Raw genomic sequence first — 24,315 nt, 5'->3', positions numbered from 1 at the left:
TGAATTCCTCACGGCCGGTTGCCCATGAATATTTCACTGTTTAACCGCCATGCAAATGGACTCCAAGCACTGTTTATGATTCTATGCTTAGGCTCCCTCCGCCCCACAAGTAAGGGGGGGGGGGGGGGGGGTCCGGGTAGCTCAGGTGGTAGAGCACTGGATTTGTGATCGAGAGGTCGCTGGTTCGAATCCGGGCCGGGACGGACACGGGTCAACTTTATGTGCAGACCCAGAGACGGTATCCATCTCCCACCCCCGTGTCACCACAATGGCACGTTAAAGATCTTGGTCATTCTACCATAAGTGCAGATGGCTGATACCACCTAAACACGCAAACATCAAAAAGCCGTGAGGGCGTAAAACTCGAATCGTATAAACCAATTCATGTCCAATATAGGCAATTAAGACCTGAAGGACAATAAGCCCCTTAAAAAAAAAAAACCAAGTAAGGGGGTATACCAAATTACTCTCGCCACGCCGCCCATTAACAATGAAGGTTTTATGGCTGTCCTGATTGCGAATCCTTGTGTTGTGTTCTTGGACACTCTGATTAATTTTGCACTGCTAGAAATGGGTTTGGGAAATCATAGTCCATCACATAGGAAGTGAAACCCTCCCCTCCCCCCCCCCCCCCTGGGGATTTTTCAAGACAATATATTTTGGGTAGCTTGACCCCCAAGATATTCAGATCAGGTTGTTTGCATTCAGCACAGTTATGCGTTTGGCAGTGGTGCACTCACAAAGTTACGTAAAATTAAAATGTGACGCGTCACGATAGTTAGGTTGGGTAGCCCTAACATTTCACCTGATATTGCAGCAAATCGTGTTTGGTGACATGGAATAGAAATTAAAAAAAGTCTGAGGGTAATTTTCAAATCCACAACAGTTATTTAATATAAGAAAGATGAAACAGAGGATATAAATAAGCCCATAGTTTCCCTCACCTACTTGACGATTTTTTTTTTTAACAAAATAAGGGAAAAACAAAAGATGAACGAAAATTAAAATGCAGCCTGGGCATCATGCATGACTTGGTGCTGATTAAAGTGTTGATGATTATGATGATGATGATTATGATGATGATGATGATGATGATGATGATGATGCCATTTTACATTAGGTACATGAATGCAGGAACACTAAACATTTTCAACATGCACAAACAAATCTCTATAACCTCTTAGACTAAATATACAAGTGAGATTGCCGTTGACATTTAGGCCCATAGCTTAGAAGGTCAAAGCAGTTCTGATTGTTGGCCTCAAAACACCAGGAAAATCAGCTGTTAAGGTTCATATCCTGAAATCGCCAGAAGTTTTGCAACACATTTGTCAAACTCAAATTCTTCTCGTCTGTTTACTCTTCATCGACGAAAAATGTGTCAACATCCTCATCAAAGAAAATCTCTCCCTCCTCCTCAGCGTCTTCGTCAGCTTCCTGCTGTGGCGTCTCCACAAGGATGTCAACCAACTCTTGTGGCATACAGAAGCCATGTGTCCATGCGATCTCCAGCACGTTGTCCACCTGCTCCCAGCCGTGTCCTTCTGGATCTGGAATGTTGGCCACTGGTTTGTCTGCTGACAGCCAGATGTAAGCCTGATAGTTCACCCTCTTCAGGTGCATCCTCAGTGTGTCTCTACAAGGTGGAAGAAGACTCATGTCAATGCCACTGTAGCTGTTCAGGAGGGTTGAGGTTGCACTGTCAAAGCGTTGAAGGAACTTCTGATGACGAAGTTTGTTGATGTCCTTCAGTGAGGGTGACCCATACAACCGGCACGTAAATTCTTCGAGCTTGTTGAAGAGGGACTCGGGAATGAACTCGGACGTTCCAAGCTGCATGAATGGCTCCAGAAACTCTGCATTCTTCTGCAGCAGTTTTAGGGCTGCCACCTTCCCCTTCCTCACAAAGGCACTGGTACTGTCACAACCTGTGTAGGCATGTAGTGCTGGAAGAGCCTGACAGATGTCTTCCCCTGTATCTGCAGCAACGAGTTTGACATCAAGGAGTCTTCTTTTGTCTCCAGTCCCAGTGTCAAACAGAACCGTTTGCTTGATGGTCTGGGAAAACTTAAGGTAAGGAGCAGGACAAACACATCTGTGTCTGGTGATCTCACAGATACTGTAGCATCATCTGGAACACTTGCTGCAATGTGGAGGCAATGAAAGACAATTCTGGTGTCCGCCTCTTCGTGGTTTGAACAAAGTTCTTCCACTTCTTCTGACAGTGTTGTCTGCCCGTTGACGTTGTCAGCCTGACACACTTCTCCTGACAGACGAACAGAACCTGTCTTCCCTGAAGTTTTGGTGCATACTTCTTGTTATCCTTCTTCCACTCTTCCAGAAGGAATCTCGCGAAACTGGTCTTGTTCTCATCATTGGACAGGAAGGTTTCCCAGTCTCTGGGGACCTTCGTCGCCGGTCCTTTGACCAAGTGCTTCTCTGATGTTCCTCTCCGGTTTCTCTCACTGCCTTTGATTGAATTTGGACGGTATGAATCTGTGACGAAGTCTACTCTTGACACTTTGGGCAACTGGTCAAAGATCTGTTCTGCAAGTTCTCCGACCCTTCTCTCCAACAGTCGTTCCTTAATAAACTGCCTGTATGCTTCCTCACCAACTCTGTCAGCACCGAGGAGATCGTTCTCGACGTCCTTGGGTGCTGGTGCTCCGGAAGACAGGCAGTACAACTCGTTCTTGGCAATATCCCGGAGTGATCAGACTTCTAAAATCAAGCTCTGATTGAATGATGAAGTCAAACAGTGGAGCTTCTCCACTTTTCGTGTTGGTCGCGAGATACCGGTATACCGCATTCCAGTATCACGCAACTGTTCAGTGCACGCGGTACTCTGCGACTGCTATCAAGCAGATGACAGTGAATTGTATGTTAACAATGTCATAGCCATCTGTGTGCCACTAAACACGATTTTGCGGCAATATCAGGTGAAATATTAGGGTTACCCAAACTCACTATTGTGACGCGTCGCGTTTCAGTTTTACGTAACTTTGTAAGTGCACCACTGCCAAACGCATAACTTTGCTGAATGCAAACAAACCTTATCTGAATATCTTAGGGACCAAGCTATCCAAAAATCATTGTTTGCAAAAATCCCCAGGAGGGGGGAGGGGTGTCATAGAGCCCGTAAAGGTCTACAGTTGCATAGGTTCTGCTTGTGTTGTTGTACCCGGTAGTCACTTTGTTGAGCTTCTGTTTATTTATCCGTCTATTTGGGTCGGATTTGTATATCATTAGCACTGAGTCAAAACATTGCTTTATGACGTGTTACAGGCGGTACGAATTCTTCAGGTGCCGTCTATAGTAGACAGAGACAACAGTCGATAGATGTGTGTTTGTCGGTTCCTAGCACAGTTCCGTACCAGAACCTTCCATGTTGTTATTGATCAATTATAACAGGTTTTTATCGAATTGCAGCTAATACGACAGCCTATTTTTGGGTTTTTCCCCCACAGGGAGCGAGAGACAGAGAAAGACACAGAGAAAGGGACACACAGACAGACAGACAGACAGACAGTCAGACACAGACAATGACACACAAGGACAGACAGGTAGAGATAGAGATCAGACAGATAGAGATAGACAGACGGAACTTCTATGAACAAAAAAAGTAACTTTCTCTACTGGCATTTCAGAGAAGTTGCAAGAAAGTAATGTGTAAATTCCCCGTAAAAGGACACAATGTTGATGTTATTTTCAATCATCATAGCTATCATTTAGACTGACATATTGTAAGCAAAACTGAAATGACAGCTTGGGAATGCTGTGCATGTCGCATAGTCAGTCAACACAGCCACGACAGCGAAAAAAGATTAGGCTGATGATACCCAAATCAATAATGCCGTGATCAAATAGCACTAGCTGTCATCACGTACTCTATACTGTATACGTCTGACCTTTCGCCAACAACACGCCCAGTGAAATTATTGATGAAGTCATACACGAAGGCATGCACAATCAGTCTAGCCGACTCTGCACGCTGACAGCAAATTGAAGGTGTGGTCTTTCTCATGTAAGCGATCCTGAGCACCACCACAGATCAGCCTTAACCTGTTCGTTGCCAGTAACTCTTTGTGTACACGCAAGCACAAGACCAAGTGCGCACGGAAAAGATCCTGTAATCCATGTCAGAGTTTGGTGGGTTATAGAAACACAAAAATATCCAGCATGCTTCCTCCGAAAGCGGCGTATGGCTACCTAAATGGCGGGGTTTACCGCGGTCATACACGTGAAAATCCACTCGTGCAAAAAAACATGAGTAAACGTGGGAGTTTCAGCCCATGAAAGAGGAAGAAGTATACAAAGCATTACCTGTATTTACCTGAATTGACAACTTACAATGTGCCCTTAATGTACAAATAATTACACCAGACACGTACACATTGTTTTTTGTTGTTTTTGTTATTCTTCTTTGTTGTTTATTGAGCGGTTTGTTGCCCGTGAAAACAGGTTAACCAGGACGTGAGCTGACGTCCAAAAGGCAGCGAAAGGGTAACGGTTTTTACGTAAGATAACACCATATTTCAACTCGCACAATAGCCAAACATTTACTGCTGCTTTCTTTGCAGAGTGTGAAGTTTTTGATGAATTAATATCGTTAGTGACACCTGCGTCAATTTGCGAAAATTAATTTAACAGCAAAAGTTTAACTCGTAGAAATCATTGTCAGCAAGGCTTCCGATTTTCTTTGCGTGTCTTAGTGTAAGGATGCTCTTCTCACGCGTGCTCGCCTCGCCAGATCTGTGATGGTACACTTGATCGCCTCGCCAGATCTGTGATGGTACACTTGATCGCCTCGCCAGATCTGTGATGGTACACTTGATCGCCTCGCCAGATCTGTGATGGTACACTTGATCGCCTCGCCAGATCTGTGATGGTACACTTGATCGCCTCGCCAGATCTGTGATGGTACACTTGATCGCCTCGCCAGATCTGTGATGGTACACTTGATCGCCTCGCCAGATCTGTGATGGTACACTTGATCGCCTCGCCAGATCTGTGATGGTACACTTGATCGCCTCGCCAGATCTGTGATGGTACACTTGATCGCCTCGCCAGATCTGTGATGGTACACTTGATCGCCTCGCCAGATCTGTGATGGTACACTTGATCGCCTCGCCAGATCTGTGACAAGATGCTGTACATGTTTTATCAGAGTATGGTGTGCAGTGTGATGGTGTTTGCATCAGTGTGTTGGGGAGGGAATGCCACTGCAAGGGACACTGGCAGGCTGAACAGGCTGATAAAGAAAGCGAGTTCTACTGTAGGCCAGAGCCTTGACACCCTTGAAGTCCTTGTTGAAAGAAAGCTTGCCAGCAAGTCCAGAGCTATTCTGCTCGACCTAGGGCATCCCCTCCACGACGCACGGATGGATCTCCGCATCACACGGAACACTCGGTTTCTCATGCCTAGGTGTCGAACGGAGCGTTTTCGGCGTTCTTTTCTTCCTGCAGCTGTGAGATATTTTAACAGCAACCGAGCCAGTGTCCTGGTCACAGCCTATCAGTGATGCCTTTTAAATGTACCTCTTAGTGATAGATTTAATTTGGTTTGATGACTGTTTGACCTTTGATCATAACTAGTGCTGTGATAATGAGCTTTAGCACTGCTGTGATGGTGTTGACACTATACTTTGCCCAATTGAGTCTAACTACCTGAGGGCTAATCTACTGTGATACCTGTGATAACTGATGATGATTACTGGGATTGGTTTTATGTGTTTGGTTGGTCTCTTCTTTTGGCAGTGCAATAGCGTTAATTATGGATTGTTGTTATCATCATTTACATAAAAACTTATCTGTTAATCCAAACAATGATATACTTACTGTGATGTTCTTAACTACACTTTAACATGGAATGCATGTATGTATGTATGTATGTATGTATGTATGTATGTATGTATGTATGTATGTATGTATGTATGTATGTATGTAGGTATGTATGTAGGTATGTATGTAGGTATGTATGCATGTGTGTTGGTGTGTCGGTGTGTCATGTGTGCAAGTAAAAAGGGTATTGTAGTTGTACATATATTACTTTAGATTTTTGTTTCTGTTATCATGGGTTTTATGAACTTTCTTCTCTTATTCTTTTATAATTATTAATTAATGACCTATATGTGCTGATGACCAATTTAATTTCCTTTGTTGGATCAATAAAATGTTATGAGTTATGAGTTACACTTGATCGCCTCGCCAGATCTGTGTTGGTACACTTGATCGCCTCGCCAGATCTGTGATGGTACACTTGATCGCCTCGCCAGATCTGTGATGGTACACTTGATCGCCTCGCCAGATCTGTGATGGTACACTTGATCGCCTCGCCAGATCTGTGATGGTACACTTGATCGCCTCGCCAGATCTGTGATGGTACACTTGATCGCCTCGCCAGATCTGTGATGGTACACTTGATCGCCTCGCCAGATCTGTGATGGTACACTTGATCGCCTCGCCAGATCTGTGATGGTACACTTGATCGCCTCGCCAGATCTGTGATGGTACACTTGATCGCTTACAAGACAAGGAATGTGTACCTTTAACTGCATTCGCAGATGAGATGCGTGTGAAACAGGATTGCTATAACTGGCTTATGATTACATGTATAATTATACAGTGGTACCTGCGATTAAAGGACACCCTTGGAACGTGTCGAAAGTGTCTCTACATTGCACGTGGCCTGTCATGACAGGTGTCTTTTGGTCAAGAAAAGTGGGAAGCGGACTAGAGGGGCTGTCCTTTATTGGGTGGTGTCCTCTCATCAGAGGGACCTCTAATCGCAGGTGCCATTGTACATTGATTTCTGACGAAGCAAGTTAGTTAGTTAGTTAGTTAGCTATTGCTTTTCGGGTCCAGCGGACCATAATAGGCCAAATCAGGACCCCGACGAAGCAAAAGCTCTTGATGTCATGACAACACGGGGTAGAAATGGAGAGAGAAAAAAAGCCATCACGTGACATTGTCTGCCAATATAGAAATTAATGTTAGTAAGATTAGACGCATGACGTATTATTCATGCTCTTATAAACGTCAAGCATCCGCCCAGATTAAATACCACGAATGCACATTCCATTAACACGAGTCACGAAGCAATGCAAAACTTCTATATATATACGACTTGTGTGCGTGTGTGTGTGTGTGTGTGTGTGTGTGTGTGTGTGTGTGTGTGTGTGTGTGTGTGTGTGTGTGTTGTGTGTTGTGTGTGTGTGTGTGTCCGCGATGCACGCCCAAGGTTCTCGATGGATCTGTTTCAAATTTGGTGGCCATATTCAGCTACACCCCGGACACAACCTGCTCGATGAGATATTTCAACACGTGCTCTCAGCGCGCAGCGCTGAACCGATTTTGGTTTTTCTCTGGATCCATTCCCAGTAACTCTTCCTTATCTTCTCCAGTGTTTTCAGCGTTTATCTCCCTTCCTTCGTGTGGCGTCAATCCATATTCCCGTTTCTATTTTTAGAAGGTCACTGTCGACAACGCTCAATCCATATTCCCGTTATACTATTTTTACTCTTCTCCAGTGTTTTGCGCGTTTATCTCCCTTCCTTCGTGCGGTGCGCCGGCAAAGCCGGCGTTTGCCGGGTCCCCGGCGCAGCCGGGTATTCGGCTCGACTTCTTCCCGGCGAAGCCGTACCCGGCGAAGCGGGTATTCATCTAGTGAGATATATACAAGCTGTATCTCCAACAATATCGTGACATTTGGATTAGCAAAGGGAAATAAGTAGCTAATCGATACAGGGGATGGAACACTTGGTTGCGTAATGTCGTCTTGTTTAAAGATACGTGTACTTCTTCTTTCCTGTGAAACACTGTGTATCGGTCCAGGCTTTCATATATTTGATCAGAGCACCCTTTCACTTGATCACATTCGAAAACTCCACAGTTTGACTGTTTCCTTTCGGAATAAGTTTGTTGTTGTGTTTTGTTGTTGTTGTTTTGTTTGATGAATTAATTCTATATTGGACTCGTATGTCATTGCTAAGAAAACAACAGAAACGGGAGAAGAAATCGCGATTCAAAGAGAAAGACAAAACTGGATGCTGTTGCGTGTGACTGTGTGGGGTCGTGGTGACACTAAGATCAATACGGGGAGATCAGAAGAATCGAATCGATACGCTCAGAGGAGTCTGAACCTTGCGTTACATAACTTTGTGTGGAGGGGTCTTGACATTCGAATGACTAAGACCAATACTTGGGCAACAACAAGAAGCATAACAGGGGATTGAAACCCGAGTTGCTTAACATCGACTCAATGTAGACAATGAAACAAACAGCAGAAACAAAAAAAGAAATCCCAATTCAGGGAAAAAGAAAACGGTATAGTCTAAAAGCTGGATTTCTTTGCCAGTGACTGCCGGGTCGTGCCATGGGATCAATAGAAAAGGAGAACAGAAGCAAATCGATACGTTCAGTGGGGATTGAACCCTCAGTTACGTAACTTCCTCTCGATGAAGCTTACCTTTAAACCCAAAAATTACAGAAACAAGAGAAAGAAATCCCGACTCAGAGAGTAAATGGAAGTAGGTTAAATCTGAACCTCGCTGCCGGTGATTGCACGGAGTCATGATGCTAAGGCCAAAAAAAATAATAGGTGTGGTTACGGTAACATAGCCAAAAAAAATAGGGTAGGCAGGTAGGCAATCACTTTTTTTTTAAACTTTTTTTTCTAATGTGTACAAATTAAACCTACTTGACAGGGAAATAAGTGTGCGACTCGGGCACTTTCGCTTTCATTGCGTTTTCTGCACTCGTTTACTTGTTTTTTTTGGTATTTTTTTGACAAATGTAATAAAAAGTTATAGGGTCGGCCCCAAAAAATAGGGTAGGACGGGTTACCGTAACCACACCTATTTTTTTTTTAGGCCTAAGATCAATACAGAGAGGTCAACAGAAGCAAATCGATACGGTAGGCAGGGATTGAACCCTGAGTTGCGTAACTTGATGAAGACAACAAAACTGAGAAAAGACTAAAATCGCGACTCCGGAAGTAAAAGAAAGTAGCTGAAAGCTGAATCTCTTTGCCAGTGACTGCATGGAGGCTAGTCGTGACACTAAGATCAATAGAGAGAGATCAACAGAAGCAAATCGATACGGTAAGGCCTAAAAAAAAAATAGGTGTGGTTACGGTAACCCGACCTACCCTATTTTTAGGGGCCGACCCTATAACTTTTTATTACATTTGTCAAAACAAAAAAAACACACAAGAAAACGAGTGCAGAAAACGCAATGAAAGCGAAAGCGCCCGAGTCGCACACTTATTTCCCTGTCAAGTAGGTTTAATTTGTACACATTAGAAAAAAAAGTTTAAAAAAAAGTGATTGCCTACCTTCCTACCCTATTTCTTTTGGCTATGTTACCGTAACCACACCTATTTTTTTTTTGGCCTAAGAAGGGATTGCCCGTCTTCAGAGACACTGTCACCTCAACTGCAGAAGCTAGCGTCATCATCGTGGATAGTCTACATTGGAAGGCTATAGTCATTCCTGTCTATATTGATCAGATTCTGCTGCTGGTCGGATTTACCGTCATGATACTAGCTTTCTTATGTGTCTCGTCTGTCTCTGCTTCACTTTGCTTTAATATGAATAAAGACTTGTTAGTGTTCGTCCTTGGAAACATGACACTGCTGCGTAAGAAGCTTGATCACTTTTGAATTTAACAGAATGTACATTGTTATTTGTCACAGTGTGTGTGTGTGTGTGTGTGTGTGTGTGTGTGTGTGTGTGTGTGTGTGTGTGTGTGTGTGTGTGTATGTGTGTGTGTGTGTGTGTGTGTGTGCGTGCGTGTTTGTGTGTCTCTGTGTATGTGTGATCGACGAGTGTTTCTGCACACAAAGTCGTAATGTTGCGGCATGTTTTGGAGAGTGGATTGAAAGTAACTTCTGGCCTGGACATGTTTTAGAATTTCCGCACGAAATGACACAAAGAAAAGTTACCCGAAGGACTTTGGATTGAAATGTAGATGTGGTTGTAGTCGCATAAACGCACCCTGGATTCATACGTTCTATCTGTTCGCCGTTTTGTTTGTATATTTTCGAGTCAACTACCCTCAAATGTGTATTTTCAGTCATCCTTTGGTTAGAAACTGCGCAGGTGAGAACTGTGTACTTAACGTAAGAAAGATACACTGATGATGAACATGCTTTAATCTATCTTCTCTTATCTTTGGTTGACTAACCAAATGACTAACATCTATCAGTAGTGCATGTCAACTGACAACTAGTAGACTTCTTTGCAAGATAAGAACAAAAGTGATGAGTAATAAATAGCCAAATCTGTTTGCGAAGACTTCTTCTTCTTCTTCTCGTTCGCTCGTTTGTGAAGTTTTAAAGGACAAATTTCACACGACAGCTGAGTCCATGTCCACGCATATTTCAGATCACATAACCACATGACTTTTGACATTTTACGGGATATTGAAGATGACATAACAGCTTTCCGTTCTGAAATGGAAACCAAAGCACTGTCTGTTCTGCCACATGATGCGTATCTTTAACGAAATCTGACATTCAAGTTTGAAACAGGCTGAAGTCACGCTTATTTCTATGCTGTTCAAAATCATCATTCGGTTTAATTTCTCTCAAAATAAAAAGTTCAAGTTTTCGTGTTCTCTTATTGCTGGGAAATTATACAATTACGAGAAAGGCAAACAATCAATTCGTCTACAACAACAACGGTAGGTCTTTTGTCAGGTTTACTTGGCAAGTAAAATCAGCTCGTTATTCAGATCCTCTGAATTTAAAAAACAAATAATAATAAATACGCTTGTAATGTCACAAGATTTGCCAGTCTATAGTACATAACATTGCATTGGAGTAGTCCTTACATAGAATAATTTATAAGTCTGAGAATATTGAATTGTCCCCTTATTTATTTCCCAGCGAACGCGGGTAAAAGGGGGAGGGGGGTAGTTGGTGAAAGGGGGGGGGGGAGAGATTGTAACAAGCCTCGTGGCAGTGCACCAGAACAATAGAAGCTGCATCCGAATCGAAGTGCATCATCCGTGTCCGTTCTACACGGTCAAGTACTTCCTGAACAAGCAACCAATTAAAGACAGCACAGTAGTCTGGTCACACGACCCGGTGAAATGAGCATGACGGAATAATCGCATGACTGGTTAGAATATAGACCGCAACACTGACATGACACTCTAGCCGGGTCACATTCCGAAGACGCCTCGCCACTTGTAAAATGGGCGACTCCGGGCGGTTCTTGACTGGAACACGCCTTTTTGCGTCATTGTGTGACACGAGTAATTGTTTTGTACGACGATGTTTGACAGTTGAGTCGTCCGAGGTTGCTTCTGTCTGTCTTTAATTGTATCGGCCCGCCTGCGTGGCCAAACACAGGTAAAACTGATCTGAATCTCTTCGTATCCGTACAAGCAACAACAAAAAAAGAATACATAACAAATTTACAGAGGATTTTCCTGTAAACCAATGCAGATGCATCTCAATTATTGTACAGGGAATGTAGGCTGGTTGTCGCGAGATATGTCGCGCTACTTTACGTATACTGTCACCTGGTTGTCACAACATATGTCGCGCTACTGGCTCAGTCTGTTTGGTCGGTTCCGATTACCTCCGATGGATGCGAAAACCTTAGTCCTATATGACCGTTTTTCTTTATTTTTCTCACTGTTAATTCACCAGTGGCAGTGGCTATATAACATGTGTTACAGAATTGCACCAGTGTTTTGGTCTGTGACCAAGTGAAGGGGATGTTCTTATCCAATATAAAAGGCGGGGCAGATCTGAGATTGTGAGCCGCAGAACTGCAGGAAGGACAGTGCCTTTAACCCGGGTTTATGTTGCAAAAATCATAATCAGATTACTTACCAGTAGAGGTAAACAATTCTGCGACAACAGGATACACCTTTGCCCTCCCCCTAATTTCGTACTCCCTTTATTTTCTCCCCCAACCACCCTTTTGATGTACTTTGATCCGTTCAAAACTGGTCTGGGTCGCAGGGTTATCTTCTACCCTATCGTGCAGCTAATTATAACACAAAAAGCAACAGAGGGTTTCTTTTTTGTTTCACTTTAAATTCACTGTAACTCAGCTTTAAAAAAAAATAGACCGAGAACTGCGGGCGTAGCAATATCATATATACCTTGACACTAGAGGAAAAGGAGATATCGACAGTTAGTTTCAAGGTCAACCGCTTTTTTTTTAAGTACATACAGAAGCAAGTACAGTTATGGATGTCATCGTTGATTGTGATAAACCTGTTTGTATGTGCATATGTGACACTGTATGTACGATAAGTATACGATGTTATTGTCATTATTGTCTGAGGCAAAAATGTGATAATCGATACGCGGAAAAAAGTCAAATATAAAATACCGAAACTAAAAGATTGTAAAGGTCGCTCACGTATGCATCAAGTTGAGTTCAGATTGACCGGTGTATCTTCATTGAACACGCTGACGGGAGGCACAGACAGACAGAGACAACGAGAGAGGGAGAGATAGAGAGAGACAGACAGACAGACAGACAGACAGACAGACAGACAGACAGACAGACAGACAGACAGACAGACAGAGGGAGATCAGTAGAGAAAGAAGGAGGGAGGTTATTTGAGAATCTTGTAATGAGACAGAGTTCATTTATCTATACCCCTGTTAGCCGCTTCTTTGTTTTCCCCAGTCGCCCGGATGTGAAGGACAGTTCTTATCATGCTTACGTGCTTATGTCAATACAAAGATGAATACATGCGTCACGCAAGGTTGTTAAGTACTTTGAAAAGGACACAAGTAGGTCTTTTATAAGGCAGCCAGTGCAAATAAAATTCAAATATTTCAACCGCCACGGTTACAAAAACATCCTTTTGTGGATGATGTATGTCGCAGATGCAAAGAATGTTAACTCAAAAACCACCTAAGTGTAAGCCCATCCTTGCGTTTTGAGTCATAATGTGTATCCTCCGGCCTCTTCCCTGAAGTGGTGTAGGTTATAAGCTGTGTCTGTCTGTCTGTCTGTCTGTCTGTCTGCAGACCCTTACAATTCTGGTACGATTCTAGTGTGTTCGTCAATGTCGAAATTCATTTCAGGTGGCAGTCTCTTCACCTACGAAACACTGTTTAAAAGTCTGAACAGAGAATACATTTAAATAAAAAATATGTGTTTCTATTGTACAGCGGAAGATCCGAAGAAGAAGCAGGAAGATGTTTCAAACACAAAGAAGAGGGCAAAATGCATGGGGAGGGTCGCAGTGTGAGAATCAGAAGAAATAATATATGTATGATATAGTATGAGTTTCTTATTTAAAAAGCTAGGATATGGCTATATAACCAAGCAGTTGATAAAACAAAGTGGAAAAAGAAGCCAAACAACAGTGAGAGAAGGAATCAAGAACTGGATAAAGGTACACCCTTGAACTGTTGAGAAAGAAGGTTCGTTATCCTTTCCTTTTCTATTTTCTTCCTTGAAAATTGAAAAAGTTTGGTATCTTAGCAGTGTCGATCATATTTTCAAATCTTGCACGCGAGAGAAAGAAAGAGAGAGAGAGAGACAGAGAGACAGAGAGAGAGAGAGAGAGAGAGAGAGAGAGAGAGGGGGGGTGAGTGATGGACAGACAGACAGACAGAGACAGATTTCTCACCTGAATAACAGAGACTGTGACAGTTGAGAGAGAGGGACGGAGAGACAGATAGTCAGACAGATAGACACAGACAGCTTTTCTCACCTGAATAACTGTCAAAACAGGTAGGCATGTACTCGGAAAGAAAGTCGTCGTTGACATAACGTAGAAGCATACTGGTTTTCCCTACCCCACCATCACCAACAACCACACACTTGATCTCCATGTCACCGCTCAACTGACCCATCTTTTCTGTCTTTTACTTCTTCTTGTTTCCTCCCGTTTTCCTCCTGTACAGATTTATCGTTAATCCATTTCTCTGCAGCGGTTCCGGAAACGAACACTAATCGCTTGATACCGTTGTCATTTTCTTTCAAGGCTTTCTTCTCAATGTAAACAGTCGATTGGAAACGAAAACTAATGATGTCAGAGAATCATGCTGCTATCATGATATGTGGCAGAATCGATGAACTGTTTTTATCTACCTGCTTCCAGAGAATGCCAGAAACAGGATCTTTCCCAGCGACTTTATGTTGTGTTTCTGTAATTATCATCACACTTTTATTTCCAAAGAAGAAAGGCTGCAATGTTTCCTCCTCAAAATCGAACGAACGATTGGTCGTTTCTACACTTCTATCGCACTGGGATTTTTTCCCCGTCAAAACGACGAACAGTTGGAACAGGAACGAAAAACCTCCGCGCAGACAGCACTTTCGTCTTCTCTCTGCGTTGAGCCCAACTGTCGTCTGCTGCGGCCCGCGACGTGGTGACGTCACGACGTCACGTGACGAGGGGATTCCCTCATTAGCTATGCTAAGTTTAGCGCTAAGTGGAGTGGGGCGGAGTGTGTGATGCGATAGTTTCCACTCCACAAAACTGAAGTGGACTTTGCTGACACTTGACCGTAAACAAGATATACATATGTAAACAGTAGATGTGACACTGTTACACTCACTGCAGGGCGGGTCATTTGCACACTTACTTTTCCTGCAGTTCTCGGCTGCTCTGACGCCCGTTGAAGTGTATGTTGGTGCTCAAAACGGTTGTAAGTATACACGTGGGTACACTTATTAAATGGCCGGCTGCTCCAAAAACAGTTATATGCACATCCGCGCATTTTCATCGTCGTCGTCGTCGTCGTCATCATCAGCAGCAGCAGAAGCAGAATCTACGTCTGCATCAACATCATCATCGTTATCATCAACAATATTATCGTCATAAATATGTGACAACTCTTTTACATAGAAGGATATTAATATTAGTTATTTCTAATATGCTGACTGTTAGCAAATGATAACAGACATGTTGAGGAAATTATATCCAAATGAGCCGGCAGGCGAATTTGGATATATTTTACGAGACATGTCTGTTATCATCAGTTTGCTAACAGTCAGCATATTAGAAAGTAGATGAATACCCGCTTCGCCGGGTAGCCGGCTTCGCCGGGAAGAAGTAGAGCCGAATACCCGGTACCCGGCGGGTGAGTGGCGCACCGTACGCCGGCTTCGCCGGGTACCCGGCTTCGTCAGGTGAGTGGCGCACAGTACGCGATTGACGCCACACGAAGGAAGGGAGATAAACGCGCAAAACACTGGAGAAGATAAGGAGCCTTGTGGACAGTGACTTTCTAAAAATAGTAACGGGAATATGGATTGAGCGTTGTGGACAGTGACCTTCTAAAAATAGTAACGGGAATATGGATTGACGCCACACGAAGGAAGGGAGATAAACGCAAAACACTGGAGAAGATAAGGAAGAGTTACTGGGAATGGATCTGGGAAGATGAACAGAAAAACCAAAATCGGTTCAGCGCTGCGCGCTGAGAGCACGTGTTGAAAATTCTTATCGACCAGGTTGTGTCCGGGGTCTACCTGAATATGCCCACCAAATTTGAAGCAGATCCATCGAGAACTTTGGCCGTGCATCGCGAACACACACACACACACACACACACACACACACACACACACACACACACACACACACACACACACACACAAGCCGTATATATATAGATAGATAACGGGTTTATTACCATGCAGTTTATTTCGACCAAAATAAAATTCGAACTGACTACGCAACGCTACTAGACAGAACAGCCGACGGGGACGGGATTGAACCGAGGCTGGTGTGACCTTATGCACATGACCTCATGCAGCCAATCACACACTTGACATCACGAATATTAACAGCTGACCGGTTCTCACGCAACACTCTCACATCAGGTTCAACAACCCTTTTGCTTTGCTTTGTCTTGTCTACTAGATATGGTCAGATTCATTATCAACATAAAACAGTAAGGAAATAATTTAAAACTGCATTTGAAGTAAAACTGAGTCACACAATTTCATTTTGAGTCATTCCTCGGAACTTTTATCATGTAAGTTTCAAGCGAGCCGAGCACAAGTCATTTTCAGAAGGTGGGTGGTGCCTGTATTCCCACCCCCGCCGACAAAGATGGCTTTTCGGTATTTAGCATGGTAATTGGTTTTATTGTTAAAAATAAAAATTGTCACCTTAGAATAAGTCAACCTGAAGTTTAAAGTTCGAACTTTTACTAAGTTTGTCTTTTTTAATTTTAGAGTGATAAATAAAAAGGGTCCCTGCCTGACCGTTATAACATTTGGAGGGTCACCTAGAATCAGCCCTGATTGGTCGGCTAGTGATATGGTTCACTAAAATGGTAATAAATATATATATATATATATATATATATATATATATATATATATATATATATATATATGTATAGGTTACAACACGAGTGGTTTTTTATATGGCTTGTATTTCAGTCAAGACCCAGCGGATGAATATCATCGGGAGACACGAGCCTCTGGCGAGTGGCTCTCGATTGATATTCCCGCTGGGTCTTGACTGAAATACAAGCCATATAAAAAACCACGAGTGTTGTAACCTGTATATCCCATTCTACCATCAAACACAAAGTGTAGACTACTAGCGGCACTGTTGCGATCTGTGCAGGGTAAAACTGTTGCCAGCGAGACTTAGCCCTTTTGCAACCTTAAACTAAGTGACCGTCGCTGAAAAAATAAAACGAATGAGTGCATCGATAAGTACGCGGTAACACTACTTTCAGACCATTTAAAAGCTTTAAGTAAAGGTTCATAAGTTGCAAGAAAGTAATGAAGTCGAATAGAAATTAATTTAGTTGAAGCGTACAATTCTTTTGTTTTGCGTTTCAGGTCGGCAGAACGGGCGAAACGGGTTTGGGACCCATTTGGCTTACTCGATTCAGAATTGATTCCACGTTGTTTTTCTCGAACGTGTGTAATTAGGCTTATTGACAGAGAAGCAAATCTTAGGGAACAAATATGTAGGTTTAGATTTAACCATTTGCTCCCTATTTGAAATGTATCTACGTGATAAACTGTTTTGCGAGTGTGTTTGCATGGATGAACTTAAACTGGTATGGGTGAGAGGAAAACGCGACCGACACGTCTGTCACCGCCGATTGATTGCATTTTGAAGGAATATGACTGGATTACGGAAAAATATGTGGACTTACTGCAGAGCCAGGCAAAAGAGTAGACTTGCTCGCAAAACACGTGAAACAGCCGATGTTTGATAGCTGAAGGCGCACACCAAAACACACTACCGACAGATTCTCAAAAGTCGTCTGCTAACGATGCAAGGGGAGGGTACTCGTGTTTTTGTTTTGGTTCGCTAGCATCTGGTTATCTTGTAAGTTGAATGTTCGTTTTTTTCGACCTGCATTGCTTTCATAATGAAAGAAACTTTTGCTTATTGCATCTCATACATCAGATCAGTTCTGAGATTCATTTTTGCGTGCAACTGATATGGTTTTCTGAGCCGTGCAATACGATTTTAGAACTTCATACAAATGTGTCACATTGTTCGGCGCGAGGTCAAAGGTCGGGAGGAAAGTAGTCCTTTGCCCAAATCGGAATCTGCACTATCATATATTTTTTGGAGTCCATGATGTATTTATTGAGCTATAAAAATACAACATATATACCCATACTGAAGTAACAGAGACAAAGAAGGGAGGTCATGGGATATATATATATATATATATATATATATATATATATATATATATATATATATATATATATATATATATGCATGCACAAGAATGACTTGTATGAAAACGAAATCCAAAACTGTAAAGGAGGGAGAGAGGGGTAAGGGAGAGGCAAAGTGGTTGTAACGATGATAAACATCGTCAGCTGATTCCGCAATGAAGTAACTGTAGTGTCACAGTTATTTTAGGTGTATTTAACCCCAGTTATGGTTTGCTCCTCTCAAGGTTACAGTATTACGTCTGTGCTAACACGAGACTAAAAGCTTAGTAGACAGGGTGAGTCATTCAAGTTTTGTCGTAACAAATTAATTCTGGAATACCCAGAAAAAAAAGCTCTTCTTATTTGAATGAAACAAATAATATTTTCTTATTTGACATTTGTTAACGTGTTGAACTGTTATTGTTTCAGATTAATTCTAGAAAATCCAAGAACAAAATGATTAAAATATGTAAAGTTTACTTAAGTGACATTTGTTAACATACTAGAATACTTTAAGGACAAAATAATTAATTGCCTTCATAGGGCAATAAAACACACTGTTTACCAATGTGACATTTGTAAACTTTTTGAAATACCCTTTTATAGTTTTTCCTATCTTGCTGAATAAAATTCCCAATGTTTACTGATGTGACATTTGTAAACGCGTGGACAGAAATGCCAGGCATGTACTTGTATGGCTTTTGTTGTGAGTGAATAATGTCAGCTCCCATTACCAGTGACAGCTATCGAAGGTACTAAAATAGACTAAGTTCCTGTCGTAAGCGTGTGGCAGAAACTGGAAGTAAATGTTCTTCTAGATTCTTGTTGTACTGTTAACTTTAGTCTCTGGCGGCTTAAATGGACAGAAAAAAAATGTGGAAGTAAACGTTTCTGCGTGGTTCATTTTGTAGTGTTGTTATGCCTGTCTGCTTGGTAAGAGAGAAAAAACACAGGCAGAATAAGCGTTCCTTTGGCTGCTGAGTACATGGTGGTTAGAACACGACAGGAGAAAGCAAACTTCCTCTGTGTTTGTCTTTTTATAGCCGCTTTTATGTAATAAAGTGGCTATATAGGTTTCGCTCTGTCTGTTTGTTTGTTTGTCCCACTGCAGTTTATACTTGTATCTCTGGTACTCTGTGGTCAATTGAGCTCAAATTTGGTGAGTAGCTTGCAATTGTGGGGCATATAGGGTGTGTTCAAACAAATTACGGTTCTAACGGTAGTCAAACGAAAGATATAAGCTTTACTTTTCACACCCGGCCAGGAATAAATGAGCTCTAAAGGCGGCTGATTAAAGATTTCGCATGAGGACGCGCGTCTCAACCTAACACTTGACGTGGAATTGTTTGTGTTTTGGTTTTTTTTCGACGATTGCTTGGCGAACGAAGGATAACGAGGCTAAAGAAATGTTGTTTTGTTCTGGTTCAAAGTGTAGTACGCAAGGAAGGTTTTGAACGTCGGCTGTCGACAAAACGCCAAAACTTCTTTCAAAACGCCGAAAATTTTGCTGTATTTCGGACAAACTTTTACGGCCATTTTTGCAAAAGATCCAAAGAAAATGTATCCTGTCGACATCTATAATTGGTTAAGTCCCCGACTCCTTGGAAGACAAAGGACAACGAAGCAGAGGGAATGAGTTTTTTCTGAGTTAGTGTCGTAGCATTTTAGTTTTCGAATGCTTAGAGAAGAAAAGACAAGAATCAGAGGCTAACGTTTGCTTTGATCAAGAGTGCTTTTTCCAACACTTTAATCCGTAACTGCTTTGTGGATTAGGGATCACGGACACTGAGAAGATAATGCATGGTTTGATTTCTAAAGGGAAGTATTTTAGTCCCTGGACATTTAGCGTATAGAGGACAACAGAACTGGATGTAGACTGACGAACAGTGAACTGCTTATCGCTAGAAAAGTTATGAAATCATGGCATGTCAAACAGAACTGGATGTAGACTGACGAACAGTGAACTGCTTATCGCTAGAAAAGTTATGAAATCATGGCATGTCAAACAGAACTGGATGTGGACTGACGAACAGTGAACTGCGTATCGCTAAAAAAAAGTTATGAAATCATGGCATGTCAAACAGAACTGGATGTGGACTGACGAACAGTGAACTGCTTATCGCTAGAAAAGTTATGAAATCATGGCATGTCAAAACGGATGACTTTTTAGGTAAAATATGGTCCTCTTAGAGAAAGTTGCTGTTTGTCTGCTGATTTTATTAATCGGGTTTTTTTGGTTTTGTTATGTCGTAAAAACACAACCATATTTGCTGGAGAGTTGCTGAATTTGTTTTTCTCCAAAATTATAATCAATCAATATAAACAAGTGATAACAAATATGGTATCTGTGTGATCTAATATATCGAATAAAAAGTGTTGTAACAAACAACAGTTTACATTTAAAAGAAAGTATCAGTAATATAAGTTACAGCGTCAATCCGTGGCACCAGGGGCAATGACAACTGTCAAGTATTTGATGGGGTAGGCCGTTTCCATCTTCAACGTGTCAGTGTTGCCGCTTTTGGCAAATTCGTAGTTGAATGAGGCATGACACGTGTATGATATAAACGAATACTTCATACTCTCTTTTAGGATTAAAACGCCAGAAAATGGGTTCTAAACATAAAACAAAGGGTCCTGTGAACGACTTCCTTCAACATGAATTAAACTTTTACGGGGCTGCGTTAAAAAAGGAAACCCGTAAAACCACCATTAAGCAGTTCACAAGTCGAACAGAAAACGAAACTGCTGTTATGTCTTGAACGTGTCACATATAAATAAATAACCCACAAAAAGGATGGTAAAACAGATGATTACAACATCAGGCAAAAGACAAGATAAGGAGACTGTAACATTACTAGGTCCGCCTGCCAGACTGTTCGGAGTCGTTGAGAAAAGCGAGAAGACAAATGATGATTGTTTGGCATCGCGCTGAACAGAGCCTCACCCGCCTCGACACTCTCCCGATGTCAAAGGGTCCAGAGGGTCTGCTTACAAACGAGCTGTGTCTACGTGTCTTGTCTTTTGGGTGGTGAAAGATGGGGCGACAACACAACAGTCGCCTTGTGAAAGGTTTGTTAATCCTTAACCCACAGGCGATGGATCTATTTTACTTTGTATCTTCCCCCTCCCCCCCCTCCCTTACACCACCCCACCCCACCTAGAGCAATGAATCTGTACGTCTCCATTGGCATCAAACTCATTACTGATGACGCGCTAAAACAGCCACCTCCCCTCTTGCCTCTGTTCAAAGTTAGCCTTGATATAAACTGGCTCCGGTGTATTACGAAATTTTTACTCCACGAAAAATTTACTCCGGAGTAAAAATTTCGTACGAAATTCTTACTCCGAGTACACCTTTCGTACGAGAAAAGAACTCCCCAAGGTACGAACAAATTACTCCCTCCACGAAATTTTGACTCCCCAAATTTGTTCTTCCAGTAAAAATTTCGTACGCTAAAATGGGATGCGGGCGAAGGGATAATGCCAATATGTGATCTCGCGCAAATAAATGTCGCGCAACCCTCCCTCCACCCCTTCCACCACCAAGACTAACAGGGGACAGGGGAGTAAAAGTTGCGTACACCTGGCGTGGGCAGTAAATTGCTCGTGTTAGGGTGGAATAATTTATTCGTTATTTATTCGTCAGGGGAGTAACATTTTCGACCGAAATGTTGACTCGGAATACACCTGTCGTTGGAAGTAATTTTCTCGTGTTACGGGGGAGTAGTTTTTTTTGTAAAGGGAGTAACATTTTCGTTCGAAATTTTTACTCTGGAGTAAAAATCTCGTGGGAGTAATTTTCTCGTGTTACACCCGCACTGTACACAGCATAAATTATGTGTCTTTGAAGACTTTGCAGTCAGGTGTGATATGTGGAGAGAAAGTAAGTTTTACGCCCTCACGGCAAAGCCATTACGGGTATAAGTGATATGTAGGTATACCCGCATCGTACACAAAAGAAGGTTTTCATGGCCAAGGTCATGTGAAAGGTTATACTTTGACTGTAGTTCTTTCATTTGATTCATTTTTCGACAATCACTCGGTGTTTTGCAATAACCTGAAGTGAAAACATGTGATCCTCAACCGTACTGAGTAAACAATTCATCTCAAATTCGGATCAATCGGGCTATGCTGAAGAGTACAAGTCACATACTCAAAATGGGAAATAATGGCAAGGTTCATTTAAGATTATCCTTGTCTCCCGTGTTCTAAAAAAACAAACGCCTTCCGAAATGGGTGTCGGTGGCTTTACGCTTATTGTACCTGTTTATTGCTGATAACAAATAAAATGTAAAGATGTCCAGCGCCTCTGTCGTAACAGACATGTTCGTTGACATCATGTTCCACAGTACACTGAAACTACTGTCTGACCTACCTGAGCTACTTCATTAGGACTCCCACACCTCTACCCCCCCCCACCCCCACCCCCCCCCCCCCCCCCCCCCCCCCCCCCCACCACACACACACACACACAGCCTCTCTTTCTCCCACCTTCGCTCCCTTCCGCCCTCTCTGTCTCTCTCTTGCTTGTTTTCTTGTGTGTTTTTTTCCGTTTATTTGCTTGTTTGTTGTTTTATCTGTCTATGTATCTGTTCGTCTATCTGTTTGCTTTGTTTACATGTATATGATTTCTATATGACTGGTGTATTATAATGCTTGTTCGTACGTTTTAGATGTAGTAAGGACAGGTTGTAAGACTATAGGCTGTGCATCGAAACTCCTTATGTATTAAAGATCAGTCAGTCAGTCAGTAACGATGAATTAATTTTTTAATGGACACTATTTGAAATCTGCGAAATTAATTCATTAAAAAAAATGCTGACACTGCACAGGAAGCAGGCAGGCTGTTGATTATTGGTATGTGTCCAAGTGTAGAGATGGTCTTAGGCTCATCTGAGATGGTGAGCCAAATGGTTTTCACAGGAAGGAGTGTGCATTCAAGCGTGCATCTCTGTCTCTCTCTGCGCGTTTGGTTGTTGCCGGAATGCAGGACAGCAGTTTGTTGTATTATGGGGACAGAGGGCAGAGGTGATAAGGATTGTATTATCTCGGTGGATGATCTGGGTGAGTCTTGTCACAGTGTCTTGTTACCGAGTGTGATGTATTATAGGGACAGAGGGCAGAGGTAGCCTGATAAGGATTGTATTATCTCGGTGGATGATCTGGGTGCGTCTTCTCACAGTGTCTTGTTACCGAGTGTGATATGTCACTACTGTGCAGCGTCGACCCACTTTTACAGTCATGTCCGCCCACTCTCCTGCATGACCTACTTCCGAATTCGGTGTAATTGATGAACCGTACAATCTTGGAATACCAACACATTTTTGGACAATGTGATGGTATATCAAATGTTGTTGTTCTTGTTTGTTTGACCCAGTAAAGATTCCTCGTTCCGTCATTGTCGCTTCTAGAAAAAGTGATACAAGGAGAGGGAAAAGGTGGGGGCAGGGAGGGTAGGGTGTGGGAGGAGAAAGGATGAATTAGTACGAGAGATAACCGCACCTAATTAATGTGCTTGACTGCGTACAGAATATAGGCAATTATATGTATGAGGTACGTGCAGCATTGTAAACTCCTGGTTTGAAATTTAATTTAATGTCTTTGTCCATTCATTCTCAGCTTGTCTTTTGCCTAACTGCTCTTCACACACTCACTCACACACACACACACAAACACACACACACAAACACACACACACACACTGTCACACACACACACCACACACACACACACACACACACACACGTCAGAGCTCGCCTCCCACACCAAAGTTATCCGCACTGGCTTTGCGACCAGACAGTGTGTGTCTGTATCATTTGTAATGTCCCGAGTAGAGGAGTCAGTGACCGTTGGCTTCTTCACACTTGACCAGCAGCGTCAGGTTGTCCAGTTCCCGCTGTCCGGTTGACTAACCGCTGTCCACTTTGCTACTGACCAGTGGATGGCTTTGTCCTTTAATGAATGTTGTCTGCAAAAAATTTAAAAAGTGAATGTTTGATAGAATTTCTGTCTGTCAACCTGACTACCTACCTGCCTGTTAGTCCGCCCGTCAGTCTGTCTTTGTGTACGTCTCGTTACCTGTCTGTTAGTCCGCCCGTCAGTCTGTCTTTGTGAACGTCTCGTTACATGTCTGTTAGCCCGCACGTCAGTCTGTCTTTGTGTACGTCTCGTTACCTGTCTGTTAGTCCGCCTGTCAGTCTGTCTTTGTGTACGTCTCGTTACCTGTCTGTTAGCCCGCACGTCAGTCTGTCTTTGTGTACGTCTCGTTACCTGTCTGTTAGTCCGCCTGTCAGTCTGTCTTTGTGTACGTCTCGTTACCTGTCTGTTAGCCCGCACGTCAGTCTGTCTTTGTGTACGTCTCGTTACCTGTCTGTTAGTCCGCCCGTCAGTCTGTCTTTGTGTACGTCTCGTTACCTGTCTGTTAGTCCGCCCGTCAGTCTGTCTTTGTGTACGTCTCGTTACCTGTCTGTTAGTCCGCCCGTCAGTCTGTCTTTGTGTACGTCTCGTTATCTGTATGTGTACTTGTCCGTGTGTTTGTATCATTGCTAGCGTATGTCTGCAGATAACTCAAGGTTGTGTTTTCATTCAAACGGATACATTTTTGCTAACTACTAAGGGCTGACTACTGACTGTATATCATTTCAAGATAAATTAGTTATAACCGAGAAAATCTATGA

The 24,315-nt window shown here is 42.5% G+C and overlaps 1 protein-coding gene across 1 annotated transcript in view; it reads right to left on the bottom strand.

Moving 5' to 3' along the window:
• The window catches only part of LOC138953139 (rho-related GTP-binding protein RhoQ-like), a 29,215-nt gene extending 14,877 nt beyond the window's left edge, over positions 1 to 14,338 (bottom strand). The window contains exon 1 of the mRNA XM_070324934.1: positions 13,695 to 14,338. Coding sequence (XP_070181035.1) covers positions 13,695 to 13,836 — 142 coding nt within the window. The 5' untranslated portion in view covers positions 13,837 to 14,338. The remainder of the gene's footprint in view (positions 1 to 13,694) is intronic.
• Between the last annotated feature and the right edge of the window lie 9,977 nt (positions 14,339 to 24,315).

This window comes from Littorina saxatilis, linkage group LG17 (genome assembly GCF_037325665.1).
Source record: "Littorina saxatilis isolate snail1 linkage group LG17, US_GU_Lsax_2.0, whole genome shotgun sequence".
Lineage (NCBI taxonomy): Eukaryota > Metazoa > Mollusca > Gastropoda > Littorinimorpha > Littorinidae > Littorina > Littorina saxatilis.
This window is presented reverse-complemented; position numbering and strand designations above follow the sequence as displayed.